Source organism: Pygoscelis adeliae, unplaced genomic scaffold (assembly GCF_000699105.1).
Source record: "Pygoscelis adeliae isolate BGI_AS28 unplaced genomic scaffold, ASM69910v1 Scaffold135, whole genome shotgun sequence".
Taxonomy (NCBI): Eukaryota; Metazoa; Chordata; class Aves; order Sphenisciformes; family Spheniscidae; genus Pygoscelis; species Pygoscelis adeliae.
The window spans coordinates 2,744,905-2,760,209 of NW_008824908.1; the positions used below are offsets into that span (position 1 = coordinate 2,744,905).

At 37.5% G+C, this 15,305-nt stretch overlaps 1 protein-coding gene across 2 annotated transcripts in view; it reads left to right on the top strand.

The window, feature by feature from the left end:
• The window catches only part of STX17 (syntaxin 17), a 33,737-nt gene that overhangs the window by 7,089 nt on the left and 11,343 nt on the right, over positions 1 to 15,305 (top strand). The window contains exons 2-3 of one of the 2 annotated variants that reach the window (XM_009324921.1): positions 5,642 to 5,707; positions 14,964 to 15,186. In XM_009324921.1, the coding sequence (XP_009323196.1) occupies positions 5,642 to 5,707; positions 14,964 to 15,186 (289 nt within the window). The remainder of the gene's footprint in view (positions 1 to 5,641; positions 5,708 to 14,963; positions 15,187 to 15,305) is intronic. The other variant, XM_009324922.1, reaches the window with a different exon arrangement.

Here is a 15,305-nt window from a genome sequence, read left to right on the forward strand (position 1 = left end):
GCTGCCGCTCGTCAGGGGCTCCCTCCTCCGGCTCGGGGTGGGGGGCTGGGGCACCCTCTCGCTCCCTGCGCCTTTGCTTTTTGCGGGTTTTGCCGCGGTTTTGCCGCTTCAGGAAGGGTCCCCCGGCGCGATCCTCCGGTCCGGAGCCCTTCGCCTCGGTGGCCAAATATTCATTCAAATATAGACAGTCTTGGTAGCTAGGTTGTTCCCTTCTTTCTCTAAACAGAAGTTGCACAACTGTGCATGGAAGCAACATGCATTTGTCATAAAATGCACCAAGTGGGATTTCTTGGTTGCAGAGAGGTAGTTTTTGGTCCACAGTTGGCTTATGTTAAAGTTATGTTAAAAATCATATCTTCAGGGCAGCACTTCAGTTAACACCAACAGCATCAATGAGTGTGGAGCAGTGAGGTGTACCGTTCTTCAGGGCCTTGAGGAAGGCATCCAGAAATTGAGGGATGTCGTTAATAAATACCCGCAAAAGGGTGGCATAAAAGCTACGGCCTTGCCTGAGAAGAGCAAACGGGTGGGCACTGGAAGAACTTAGTCTGGTGATGGGAGGGGGGAGCTGACCTGCCAGTACAGAATGGGAAGTGATTAGCAGGGCACATTCATGTTACACAAATGGTTTTGTTGCGCTTTGAAGGTGAAGATAAGCTTCTGATGTGTGTAAGATAGTACTTAGGGAGAGAGGATGGAGGGGATGGGCATAACTGTTACACTGCTTGATTTTTTTTGGAAGAGTATTACTTTATACAGCTAAATAGGTTCTTCACTAAGTATTATCCATATATGTAAAACCCCGTTCATTTTGGCTATATAAAAACCCTATCAAGAAGCTTCAAAAGGCATTGGGTGTTGCAATGAGAAACAGTCATGATCAGTTATTATCCTGTGTAGTATTTAACCAGTGTGAGTGGGAATTGCTGCGTTTTGCAGAACCTGGTCAGTGAGGAGCGGTAGCCAGTTACTGGTTGATCCAATCTTTTATGTATTTAGACAAAGTATAATTATGCTGTACCTAGCCAGATAGTGTTACCGTGGTGTCAGGGAAGGGGTGTAACACGTTCCACTTAATTCAGCCATGTGTTGGTCCGCTGAAGTCTTTATTGGCCCAGCAACATATTTGAGTCAAGCATTCCTGTTTTGCAGACGGAACGGGAGATCGTTGTAAGGAGAGTTTTCTGTGTCTAGAAGAAAATGCAGAAAATATTAGCACTCAGGATAAAACGAGTCTTTAGGTTAGTTCTGATTTAACACTTTGTTCAAAGCATTGTCAGAGAAACTCATGCTTAGCCAGAGTTTAATTATGGGCAATACAAACAGCAGTGTTTCTCTTATGGCACTCAATAATCACATTGAAATACCAGGATGCTTTATTGAGTTGAATTTTATATTTTGAATGTAAAAATCTGATGCAATCTAAAAGTATCTGGTTTGGACATTTCTTGAGATTTTCAGGTTGCTTGTATCAATGTGAATCATCTGTTTAGTCAACATAATAAAATTTGCATATCAGAAAAATCCTTAAATAATTGTAAACATAGTTCTTTAAAGCGTTAACTGCATTTCCTCTAGAACAACACTTTTATAAAAGCAAGAAGTGGTAGCAACGTTTAGTACAGATTTGTCTCTCTGATTTCAGAGTACTATTAATTAAAAATTTCTGCATCCCTAGACAGTGTAAGTCCTGGCAGATTTGATATTTGTATTAGTAATTAACAGAATTATTAGACACAAGTAACTAAAACCTTCAAATAAACAGTTGATAACTGTAGCAGAAGGTATTCAGCAGTACTGAAGGCTTCAGAACTTCGGTGTATTGACAAAAAATACAATAGACAAACATTTATGAGAAGTAATGCATCTGAGTATAAATATAGTCCCTAAATGCCAGATTCTTTAAAAAGTCCACACTCAGTGTAATGTTCTTAAAATTTGAAAGTTTGTTTTTTTTTTTTTTTTTAAACATTTTTCTGGCTGTAAGAACTATAAATATTCCAAAGTTTACTCTATTGTTAGATTTATGAGAAGGTGAGAATAAGTATATGGCAAATCTGAATTTGAAATCTGTCACTCTAGATAGTTTTAGATTATCAGAACACTAGCAATAGTTTGGTTGAAATACTTCCATAATAATTTACATTTTTATATCTTTTACATGCATTTTAGCCATAACAAATGTGTTACAGTACTTTTGTGAGCTGTCAGCATCAGCAGCTTAAATGGTTTTCTCTAAAACACTTTTTTAAAATTAACTTTCAGCCACGTAAACCAAACATCCCTAGAGGTAAAAGGATAATTTTGTAGAATCTGGTCCTGTTTATTTTACAGGCTACTTTTAAGCAAAAATCACTAATTATGTCAAATTGCTTAGAGCAGCAACATTATTTACTTATGATGAAGCCAATATCTCTAACCTCATTTCATGAATATTGATTTAAACCTTAGGTTCCAGAGATAGTCCAAACAATTAACCTACTAAATCACTGTTTGAAGAAACTATAAAATCAATATATAATGAAATTTGACCTTGAGTACACCTTTTCAGAGGAAGTGGCTACCATAAATCCATCGTCATAGCATTGCTTCCTGAGTATTTGGGAGTCCAACTTTCCATATGACAGTTTCTAAAGTCTTACAACTTACATCCTTAAGAAATCAGTACTCTAGACTTGGGTTTTTTTCTTTTAATGTTTTCCCCAAAGAGTTCTTGTTTTCTAAAGCACATTCTGTGGATTGGATGGTCTTTCACTCCAAAAGAGGGAATAAAATGCATGCTTATCCAAAAGAGTTACAACTTTGTGTTAGCCTCTGTTAGATGAAAGCAATTGTCATGGTACTACAGGAAGGTGGAGATTTTGGCATGCTGTCCTAAACTTCGTTGGTGATACGCAACGATCCTTGAAAAAAAAAGTGCTGTAAGACATGGCATCCTTTTCTCTGTTGCGCTCAGTTTTAATTTCATTTCCTATGACTGTGCCAAAGTAAAAGAATGTTTGCGAAACACTTTTTACCTTTGGCTGGGGACCATTCCTGTGGTGGGAAGATACATAAAGGTTACACAAAATGAGAAATTAAGATATCTGAGTCTTACTGCAGTCTTCATCAGAATGTATACATTCATATAAGACATTTATTATAGAGCTTTTAGAAATGTTGGTGAGCACTACCTGCTACAAAAATTAATGCAGAGGATATTATCAAAAGCTTTGAGTTCTCTCCATGTCCACTTGGATACTTTCAAGGAGAAATGGAAGGGATCCAAAGCATAAGGACGAAGGTTTCTTTCTAAAGAGAGTTCTCAAAGGAGAATGGGACAAAGAGGAAAAGAGGTTGTCTAAGAGGGACATTATGTTTTGTATTTCTGATGTGGAATACAAACTATTTGGCTATAGCACAATTACGTTTAAATACCGTAGACTCATGGAAACATAGAGTGGTTTGGAAGGGACCTTTACAGACTGTCTAGTCCAACCCCCCTGCCATGGGCAGGGACATCTTCCACTAGATCAGGTTGCTCAAAGCCCCGGCCAACCTGGCCTTGAACATTTCCAGTGAGGGGGTGTCCACAACTTCTCTGTGCAACCTGTTCCACTGTCTCACCATCCTCATCGTAGAAAATTTCTTTCTTATGTCCAATCTAAACTTACCCTCTTTCATTTTAAAACCATTGCTCCTTATCCTGTCACTACAGGCCTTGGTAAAAAGTGTCTCTCCATCTTCCTTCTAAGCCCCCTTTATATATTGAAAGGCTGCAATGGCGTCTCCCCGGAGCCTTCTCTTCTCCAGGCTGAAAAACCCCAACTCTCTCAGCCTTTCCTCACAGGAGAGGTGTTCCATCCCTCTGACCATTTTCATGACCATCCTCTGGACCCACTCTAACAGGTTAGGATTCCATAGGTATTTTTACTTCATGGACCTCCCTTAGTTTTACATGTATTTGTTAGTGATGAATAATGGCAATACCATCTCTCCTCAAGGTTTGCTATCCTTGAGTCCCTCATAGTGAACATTGCCCAGAAGTATGGCCTACTTTGTGTTGGGTGACAAAGAGAAGTCAACAAGGAAGAATTCTCTGACCATATGAATGTCATTGCACTGGGTGTATTAAGTCATTGCATTCTTTGAGGTCATCACTAGCATACTAGGAATTTCAAAGCAAAGTAACATAACTACTAAATATATAAAGCAGATAAATGTGCTGAGTCTTTCTAGTAGAAATTATAAAGAGCAATAAAGGTTTCCTGAGGAATTCGTCTTGTTGTTCTTAACTGGAAAACAGTTTTTTTTATTATTCGGTATGTGGACAATATATTACAGTCAGCTCAAATTGAAAAGGTAATTTTTCCCCAAACCCCTTCTGTTCCACCCTCAGAAATTCCTGTTTCAGTACTCTTTCAGGGATGATTGAATTGGAAGACCTACTGTTGATACAGATTTTTTTGTCCCATTTTATTTTAAAGAACAATGGCAGTGATTTTAATGGCATAATAATTTACGCAGAAGTTGCTAGTTTCCTAGAAAAATCACTTTAATTTGACTTAGTTGAACACTAAACCTTTTCTCCTCCATAGCACTACAAAATCCTAACATGCAAGAGCTTTTTTCTCTGAAAATAAGAAGTAACTTCAGATTTCTCATTGTATTTTAGGAAGCTGAGTAAGCTGTGGTCTTTATTACTATGGCCTCTAAAATTATGAAAAGAATTAAGGAAACATGTAGGCTGTAGATGAAGTTTTTTATTGGTAAAAAAGCATATTTAGAAATTGAGGAATTAAACTTTACATAAAAATACCTCACAAATCACAGTAAATATTTTGTCTTGTTATTTAGACAATTAAAAAGAATGTTCTAATATTGTCTAGTATTGTAAATGCAGTCTTTGATGGTTTTAGCACATATTCCAGGAATCACAGCTTCTACTTCTATTGTTTTACTATTTTTCATGATAATGTCTCTATATTATTTATGTCAATTGGCAATAGCAGGGATTGATTAATTTTAGTGATGATAAGGTTTCTATGTGATGATACGTAGTTCTTTTGCAAAACTTGCTCTCTGCTAATGGAATAATTACTCTGGTCTCTGTCCCGTGGAAAGTGCTGTATGGATAGTTTCCCATTGGAAGTTAGTGGAGCCTCATGCAGGTGCCAAATCTGCCCTGATGGTTCTCGTAACTGTGTTTGTAACTATATAGAAATGGTAAGTGTAAATGTGGACAGTAGTGCTGCGTAATGAATGCAATTCTCTTTGTAAATAATATCAGATACCTGTTGTCCTGTATGACCAGTACTGCTTATCCCCTACTCCATTCCTTTTTCCTACTTCTGCCCTTCGTCTTACTGACCACCAAGTGATTTATACCACAGCAGCATCAGGATGCTGCAGTATCTCTTTGTTGTTAAAAACTGATGCTGAAACCCTGGTTATCTGCAGTTCAGAAATATATGTTGTACAAAATTATTCAGAAAATACATTGCTATTTACCTCTCTAATTTTGCAGTGGAAATGCATATCACTGAGCTTCTTTACTGTCAATTTTGGAAAAGTAAAGTGATTATTTACTGAAGGTTCCTTTTTTCTGCATAGCTAGTTGGTAAAAATAGCAATTATATGGCGTATTTTTCCTTTATTTTAGTATCAAAGATGCAGGCTCTGGGACAGATTGCACGAAGAGCACATTAACGCAGGACGAACAGTTCAGGTAAGGGTATTAATATGACCATGATATTAATGGAATTAAATTACTTACATAGTACTGGTTACCTCAGGGATGGATCTTCACAGGGATGTATATTTGACAGATGGATTTGTCAAGTACATGGTATTGCTTTACTTCATTTAAAAAGTAGGGTTTTCCTAATTGTGTCCTATGAGGCAAATACAGTCAGAAATGTTTCAGGATTCTTGAACAAACAGAAGTTTGGAGACTCTGGTCTTTCACAAACTATCCTCTTACATTACTACATTAGAAGACAGGAATTGCAATAAGGGATACTGTTAATTTTAGAGCATGGTTTCAGACCAAACACAGAACATCCGGACTACTACTTCGGTGTGCAAATCTCTTGTTAGATGCATAACATCATTCAAAGGAGGAAATACCAGACACATTTGTCAGTATGGCGTCATCTCAGTGACTTCATGCATAGTCACCCATAACTCAGCACACAGGGAATCTCACATCTGTTTCTAAAAAAAATGCATGTCTTGATGAAAATGATGCAGAAGCTAATTCCAAACATCAGCTTTCACACTGCTAAATAGCACACAGCCAAAAAGATTATCAATACAGAAAAACACAAAGACCAGATCTGCACTGCAAAGTTTGCTGATACAGATAGAGCAGCTAGTGGTTATAACATGCTGTACTGGCAAGATTCTGGGGACAGACATATCTTTGCCAGCAGGAGAGGCATCTTGTGTTGGTTTCATAGGTGGTGTTCAGAGGAGGGACATGACTTTGTTGCTAGAACAAACTTTTTGTTACCTACGCTGCATCTAGACAAGCAGGCTTTGCCAGCAGAGGTAGCACAGTCCTAAACCACTGTATTTTATAATTCTAATACTGTAAATTCCCGTGTTTGTTGCAGTGCCTTACTGACTTCTGTGGGAAATTAGGCCAGACTGAAAATGAAAAAAACTCAGAAAGAAGAACTTAATCCCGATTGAATGACAGTATTAGACAGTAGGCAGAGCTGGAGTTACGTATCTTTTTTGAGGAATGAAAGGTGTTAATGAGCTTTTTTAGTGTAGATTATGAGAAGTTATATATGAAATCCACTTGATGTTTCTGTCGTTTGGAGGTTTGAATGTTTATTTTGATTTTTCACAAAGCATTTTTGAAATTTGAATATAAAATAAGTTTATTCTTAATTTCAAAAGTGTCTTCCAAATGTGGAAGTCCTGTTAAAACAATGGCATTCTAACAGGTGTGGTGTAGTAAGCATGTGTTTGCTAATGTCTGTGCTCTAATCTGTTTTCACATCTGAGGGGAAGAAAGGCTTCTCTTGGAACTCTTTATTATCAGTGTCATTTGTTTAGCAAGACAAAATCCATTGATAATTAGAGAAAAAGTAATCATGTTGAAGATGATGTTTTCAAATACATTAAGTGCTTTAGTAATAAAACCTCATATTTGTCTTTAGAAACATTTATATTTGTCTTGAACCTAAAGCCTGCCATTTTCACTTTCAGCCAAAATAAATTTTCTTATGTTTTATTTAATGCTTACTGCTTTTAGATCTGGGTGCAAGTTATGCATTGAAGTCGTTCACATTCTGATACCCAGAGAGCAGAATAAGTGTCTGGGTCCATGCAAGAAGAGTAGACTAGCTCTTTGTTTTAATTAAATAGTTAGGAGTCTGGAGTACTTGATAATAAATTATATGACATGTAGAATGTGTTTGCTGTAAGCTGTTTAAATGTTTACCAATGGACTTGTGATCTGTTTGTTTGCGAAGAAATCAGATTAATTATTGTGATACCAAATGTTCTCTGCAGCACACACTTTGCTCTCAAAATTAGATGTTGTAAAAATACATTAGGAATCCCTAAGTCAATATTGACCCAAGGCATTCACCACAGGTTTTAGACAAATATATGCACAGCCACTCTACATTTAATCCATGTGCACATAATTAGCCATTTTTCTGAATTTTCAGTTTACCCAGAATAATTACTTCTGTTGTACTTTTGATGATGGTCAAAATTATAATAGAAGTATAGAGGAGCATAAATGTATACCTCTTCTTTCTGGTGACTGGATGCCACATTAAAAACTTCTAAAAAGGAAAGTGAAGAAACCGGGAAATCTTTGTATAGGGCATGATGACACCCTTTCAAAAATACTGAGAAAATAGCTCTTACATACTGTGTATTAGTTTTCACAAATGTGCTCTTGCAGATTTTCATTTTTAGGGATGGTCTGTGGACTTCTTGAAATGCTAGGGCCTGAATAAATACGCAGTTTTGCTAGGCTTTGCCTCATATATGCTGACTATACCATACAGTTAGTTAATTATTGCAAGATTTAAGTTAATTTCAGTGAAATGGCAGTATTCTAACAGTTGTAACATCCAAGGACTGCTTTAATCATATTCATAGTGAGAGGTAGAAAAATGCTGCAGTTACTAGAGAGGATATAAGGCATTGAACAAAAAAAGGAAAAATACTGTGGACAAATGATCTGGCTTTAGTCTATATTCAGCCCACAAAAGGAGACTCTGTTCTGCAAAACATACCTGGGCAGACATAGTCTCTCCACTGTGTTGCTCTAACGTGGAAAGCTACTTGAAAAATGTTAATCTATTTTTTTTTCTTTTTCACTTTTATGATTTCCATTTCAACTGAAAATGGTTTACAAGTAAAAGATGGTTTTCAGTCAGCTCTCTTTTGCATAAATCTTCAAAACTTAGTTGTATGGCTCATGTCTTCTACACCATCTTTAAAATTATGCAGTCTTTAAATTAAGTATCTTTCTGGAATACTGCGCAATATACTGGGAGAGCATGAGAAGGAGGGTAGATGAGTATCTTTATTGCTGCAGGAGATTGTTTATGGTATCAGTGCAGGGCCGTGTAATATCAGTTCACTATTGCAGCCTGTGGCCATCTGTAGGGTAAATATATCCTAAAACTCAGATTTTCTTTGGCCTGTGCCAAGAAATTTGTAACATATATCCTTTATTACATTACTTCGAACAAAGTCCAGAGAAGCTAAGGGAAGGTAAGATTACATTTGCACAGCTAAGCTACTGCAATACTTCCTTAAAAATCATATTTATGTTTGAGAGGCTTTAAGGTGGTGGGTTTGTTTGGAGGTGCTATTTACTTCTTAATTTAAAACAACAACATGCAGAATGGAGGGAGAGTTGACAGTGATTAATGCATGGAAGACAGGAGATAAAGAGAAAAAGGGACTGGTTTGTTGGACATGACAGATCCTGTGTCATCCATGTACTATTTCAGCATAAAGAGTGTAAAGCGTAAACCATTGGAAAGTGTATATGACATTACATTTAATGATAATACAACTAAGAAGAAGAAAAAGAGAATGATGGTGGCAGAGATTGGGTGGAATAATGGCATGACCACCATGATTCAGTTATCTGGTAGCGTTAGGAGCAGTGTAGGCTGTAGGATGGGGATAGAGTAAGTGAAGTGCTGGAGTTTCTGAGCGCTCTGCGAACATCAGCCTTGCCAAGGATGTGTGGCTGAAGCAGATACTGACACTGCGATTTTCAGGTAGCTGTTGCTGGGGGCCTTAGATAGAACTTCAGATATTTCCATAGCTGGTAGAGATGTTACATGGAAATAATCCTACAGCTCAAGTCACTGCTGCCTTTTCAAGGGTTTTGGTCCCATCTCAGCCCTTCGACACTTGTACCAGGTGGAGCCATGCGGACCTGGTGTTTATCCTGGTGCCTGGGGGCCTCACGCTGGGTCAGCACTGAAGCACCGAGGTGTCCTTACGCTCTTTGTTACTACCTCTTTTCCTTGTGGTGTTATGTGTCCTTAGTCATCAGCATGCTGTGGCAGTGTAGCCCAAGCTCTCTGCCGTGGCACGGTACTGCGGGTCGCTGCGTGTGTTTGCCTGCTGTTGAATAGGAATTCCATTATTTCCTTCTTTGTTGTCATGTGTTACTTTTTCTCAATTGTAATGAAATTGGTTGCACACAAGAGGCAGGTGTAACATTGGTGTTGACGTTCACCAGTGTTATGTATTTGAGTGTGAAGTGATGATGATATATTAAGGTGGCCTACAGTAAGTCTATGGAAACACAGCATCCATTTTTCATCACGTTTGAAAATTCTGCTGTCACCATTAGTGAAGAAAAATTACTGCTCTGAAAAACAAATACTGAAAAAAATGAAGAATTTTTACTCTTTTGTATAAATAAGGTTTATTGGTTTTCTGAAAATTACTGTTAAGACTTCTGAATCCCTTAGGGAGTCTGTCACTTTTCTCACAAGTCCAAGACATCTGTAGAGGAACTCCTGTTCATAAGCCACTTAGGAGGAGCAGCATATGGGAAGATACTTCGTGTTTTTAAAGATAATTCTAAAAACTGAATACTTATAATAGTTCCTTCTCTTACTTATTTAAAACTGTGCTGAGTAATAAGGCAAGCTTAATGGGCAGACATGTACAGTCATTTTCAGCAAAAGTGATTTAAAAAAAAAAAAAGTTTAAATGAAGCTCTCCTTTGGCTCATTTGTCTCTTTTTGTGTTTTACTTTCTGATAGAAATTTATTCTTTGTGTTTTATTGAATGTGTTTGTAAAGATTTTGGAAAGAATGGAAAAGCAGTGCAACTTCATTATGTATGACTTCGCTGTTTCTTTCCATTTTGGATGTGTTGATAGAGTCAATAGATTTTTCACGGTACTTGTGAAAACCATGGCACTTCTCATTTACTTTTCTGAAAAAAAATCCATTGTATTTATTCACATCATATAGTGAATCCACCATCCTGGTGGATCTCCCAGACCTACCTCCAAATTTGTGGACGCTCTAGGAAAAACTAGGCTCAGACTTTGTGTCCCTCCTTCAGTTCTGCATCTATTCAAGAAGAACAGTGAACCTCACTCCAATAAAGTCCTTTGAGACCTAGGGATGAAAGCACTATGTAATAGCTATGTAACATTAGTTTCATTACATAGCAAAAATATGCAAACAGCATAAAGCTGAGAGAGACTCAGGGATTCTGGTGGAGAGGACAGGATCAGAATTCATAACGATGTTGAGAAAAGACCTGAAAAATCAGTATGTTTTTGGATGGGGACAAGGACAATCGTTGGCTGTATAGATCCAGCATGGGAAGCTGTTGGGGCAGCACTTCTGCAGAAGAGGACTTGCAGGACACAGAGTAAAAGTGAGCTAATGGTGTGGTAGTGATACCAAAAAGCCGAAAAACATAGTGGGATATATAAACAGGGAGTGGTCAGTGCAGTCTCTCATACAATCTCTTTGGTCAGCATTAGTAGGATCCCAGGTAGGACAGTTAGTCCAGTTTGGGCACCACACTTTTAAGGAAGCTATGGACTGATCAGGGAGTATTCAGGGAGAGCAATGAAAATGGTCAGAAATAGGGAAAACGAGACTTGTTTGGAAAGACTGACAAATTTAGTTATTTTGCCCAAAGAATGCCTGGCAGTGGTGTGTTGTCTGTTTGCAAACATGGAAGAGATGGTTGCAAAGAGGGCAGGGCTTGTCTTTCTCTGTTTTGAACAGAGAGGATTAGAAATACCTGGTTTAAACTGAGGCAAGAGAGATTTCTGTTAGACACGAGGAAAAATGCTGTGGCAATTAGGATAATGAATTCTTGTAATATAATATCAAGGAGGATGTAGCTCTTCATGAAGAAGTCCTTTTAAGACCAGATCAGATAAACAACTGTCAGAAATAAATAGGGACAGCGGATCATGCTTTAAGGGCATGACTTCCCAAGGTTTTCGCCAGCTTTATTTTCCTACAGTTTTTGCGAGAAAGCCATTTGAAACGAAGACTGTTATTTGGGTTTGGAAGTTAACAGACCAAAATTGCAAATATTATAAAGAAAAATTCTGTGTCTTTTGGGCTGAATTTGGTGAGTTCAAAACTCAGGAGTTCCCATAAATGAAAACAGGATTTTGTATTACCTTCCTCACTAAGTAAGCTTGGTTTTAAAAGTGGAAACAGTTGGGAAGAGGGTGATATACTTTTATGCTCAACCCAGAAATTAAACTTTGTCCCATTAAAATGATTATGAAAAGAAGTCACAATCATTTGCATATCCATAACATTTATCATGTTACACCCTGGTGAGCTCCTAAGACGTGTCTCCTCGCAGCGGGGCTTAGCTTTCTTGCTAGGCTGAATCCATTTAGCTTCTGCTTAATTGACAATAAATGGAACAAGAGTCCTCTCTCCAGAACCACAAAGGAAGAGGTACTAAAATTAAATTTCGCCAAGTAGGCAAATATCATTGTCTGATTCCTCCTCCATCTTCTTTCTCACAAATATTTCTCTTTGATCAGCAATGTAGTGATGAACAGCGACAGTGAGGATCTGATTCAGCCATTCCTTGGGGTGGATAGTTCGTATCTCTTAAAGCTTCTGTTCAGGATTTTTTTAAAACTCCAGCAGCAAGTTGGTGGTTGTGTTGGTCACTGCACAGTAACTGTCTTCATTATACCTGTGCATTGGCTATACTGGTAATTTGCCCCAGCTGCAGCTGCAGTGGTGCAAATCCCTAGCAGAGCTACGTTTTACTCAATTTCAACTGGGAAATTTTTTTTTTTTTTTTTTTTTTTTTTTGAAGAATATGCTTTGGAAGCATTATTAGCTCATCCCAAACTCACTATTGTGACTGTTTCACAACATGTTTTTGTTTGGCGTATCGCTTTTTGTCTCCATTATGGCCAAAGACAGGATAATACTAGTTTTGTTTCTTGAAACAAAACAGCAGGATCAACTTCACTCGGTCCCCTGCATATAATTTTCACAAAATAGATAATTAAATGTGTCTAGCTAGGCCCGTTTTGTCTTTTAAATGAAATTCCAAGATTTTATAAACGGAGAATTTTGGCACGTGGTGGCCTATGACAGTGATGACATTCTCCCTTTTTCAGTACTTATGGGCAGACTATGGGAGGAAGATAACAGGAGGAGCAAGGTAGATTAAGATGAGAAATGTATGAGGAAAATTATTGGGTATCACGTTTCTAATTCAACTCAGTATCTTACAAAGTCACTTTTTGTATCTCCCCTTTTTTTAGTGTTAATCAGTGTTTTTACCTGGGGTTAGCCTTAAATAATGCAGCCTAAGTTGGCTAGTAGTACTCTTAATTTAAGCATACAATAGAATATACTCTTAGTAATTTGACAAATTATTTTTGCGAATCAATAGTTCTTTGATTGCCTAATATGGCTCATGCGGTGTTACTTCAATTTGTTGTTGAATTAATTTCCTTCTTCTCTAATTATATTTCTACTATTTTTTCATACTTGTTAAAAAAAAAAAATTCTACTAGTGTATATAATTAAAATAAATTCCATCTAGTTCCTGCTTTTCCGGGTAAGCAATATTGCCATTCTAAGGCATTACATGTACCTGGTTTGTATTACTGAAGAAAACCTTTCTTTTTCTAACCGCTCACTGGTGTTAATCCATTCTCTTGTTCTGCTGTGAGAAGAATATTCAAAACAATTGGTAAATAGTGCAACAAATAGTATAATTTATTATATCATCTTATAATGTAATGCAATGAATATTATTTTTATTACAGCCTTTTTTTTTATAATTAGATAAAAACTGTCCTAAAACAGTGAGTGGTATAATTTAAACTATAAATTTCTTCTTTGAATTTGAAGAAAAAGAAAAGTTGCATGCATTTTTAGCCTAAGCAATAAACACCCCCCTCTATTTTTGCTGTAGACAGAAATTTATGTCACAGGAGATGCCTGCACACAGACTCTTCTGGCTAGTTGTGAATAGTTTATATCTTTTCAAAATTCCTGCAACTAAAGAAATATTTCTGTATTTTATTATATTTGATATTCCAGTCAAACAAATATATTTGTCCTTCTTCTGAAAAAAGAATATAAATATTGCAAAAAAAGAAGTAATCCTTCTCCTTTGTCCCTGAAGTTGTCTTTACAAAATGAAAATGATAGTTTTGGGGTAGTTGGGGGTTGTGAATGATTGTATCCTGAAGTGCTATAATCACCACAGTCACTTATTATAAAAAAAGGGAAATTTTGAGAAGCAATCACTTACTTTATTTGGCTATTATTTCAACACGTTGCAACCTGTGTAAATATTTTGGCAAAAGTCTAAATTGATCACAGACACCGAAATAACTTCAGTAATTGCATAGTGAATGAATTAGTTAAATACTTTAATTGAAACCCAAAATAAAACAAACTGACTTCTTTACTTGGAGAAGTGGATAAAGTATAAAATTGACAGCAAGAAAAGCAAAAAATATTGATGGGGATGGCTTCAAAAATGTTTCTCCCTTGTTTTGCAGTTGGCTGATAACTACAGATAAATTAGTTTGCCAGCGAAGATAATAGGTATCATCTCTTCCTTGATCTTTGGTTCTTATTCTCCTGGGGCAGATAGCTTAGTTTCCCCTATGGTAAGTAGGCCACGTCCAAAAAGACTTCGGCAGTATGTCCAGGTGACGCCTCACTGCATTGTTTAGGGACTGCTGTGTTGGGAGCTACTGCCCCTGGTTATTTTTTTTTATAGATGGAGAACTGAGTGAACTCATGAGCACAAGCAAATACTAAAAGTACAATGGACTTAGCAAGCTGGTTATGATATAGTGGCACCTCCGAGTAAGAAGCGCTTGGAAGTACCGATGCCTTCCTCTATGGACGGCTTTGAGCTCCGGTTGAGGTGACTGAATCGCTGACTCGCTCAGTATCACTGTCAGCTACAGGACTGTCATCCGACTTAGGAGGAGTAGGAGATGGGTCATTTACTCAGAAGGGATCATCTGTAGGTTGAGCTACCTTAAGTGAGGACAAGCCCCTTCTCTGCAGAGTGCTCTATTTCTTACGGGGTGACTCTTCTGCAGGAGCAGTACAAAAAGACCAGGGAATAGCGCTGGGTCACAAAACAACTGAGTCTGGGAGACCCAGGATGGGTTCAAAGGAAGGATTCACTCTGTTATTGGAGGCACGGGCTTTTACAGCAATTGGGGGCATCTTTGACAGGCAAGCCAGCTGCAGTCAAACAATAATGTCTGGAAGCGAAAATGGATGGAGCGGAGAGGTGACCTGGAACATAGGGATTGCTTGAAAGCTGGGACTTTTGAGGTTTTTTTTTGTCATAGTTTATTAAAACTTAGAAATGGCACTTTTTATGGTTATTTAAAGATAATCAAGTTGATAGTTGCTTCCCAAACACAAAAGGTGTCTGGTGCTCTTATGTAGTAAGCTACAAAATAACTCTTAAAACTGTTACAGCAACTCCGAGCCAATATGAGAGAGATGGAGAAACTCTGTTTGCGAGTCCGACAGGAAGACATCCCAGTTCTGCAGAGAATGATAAATCCAGTTAAAGAGGAAGCTTCATTTGCCATAAAAGACTTCCTGCAGCTCCATTCTGAATCTGCGGAAGAACTTAAAAAGCAACTCGAAGGACAGGAGGATGCCTCTTTAACCAGATCTACAACTGTAGGAGGAGGTAGTAGTACTTAATTTCTGTATCTCTGATATCTATATGGTTGTATCCAATCTGCATTTTCTGACCAGAGTGACAAGTAAACAAATGAGATTTCAGCTGAAGAATAATTGTTAATCAAGAAG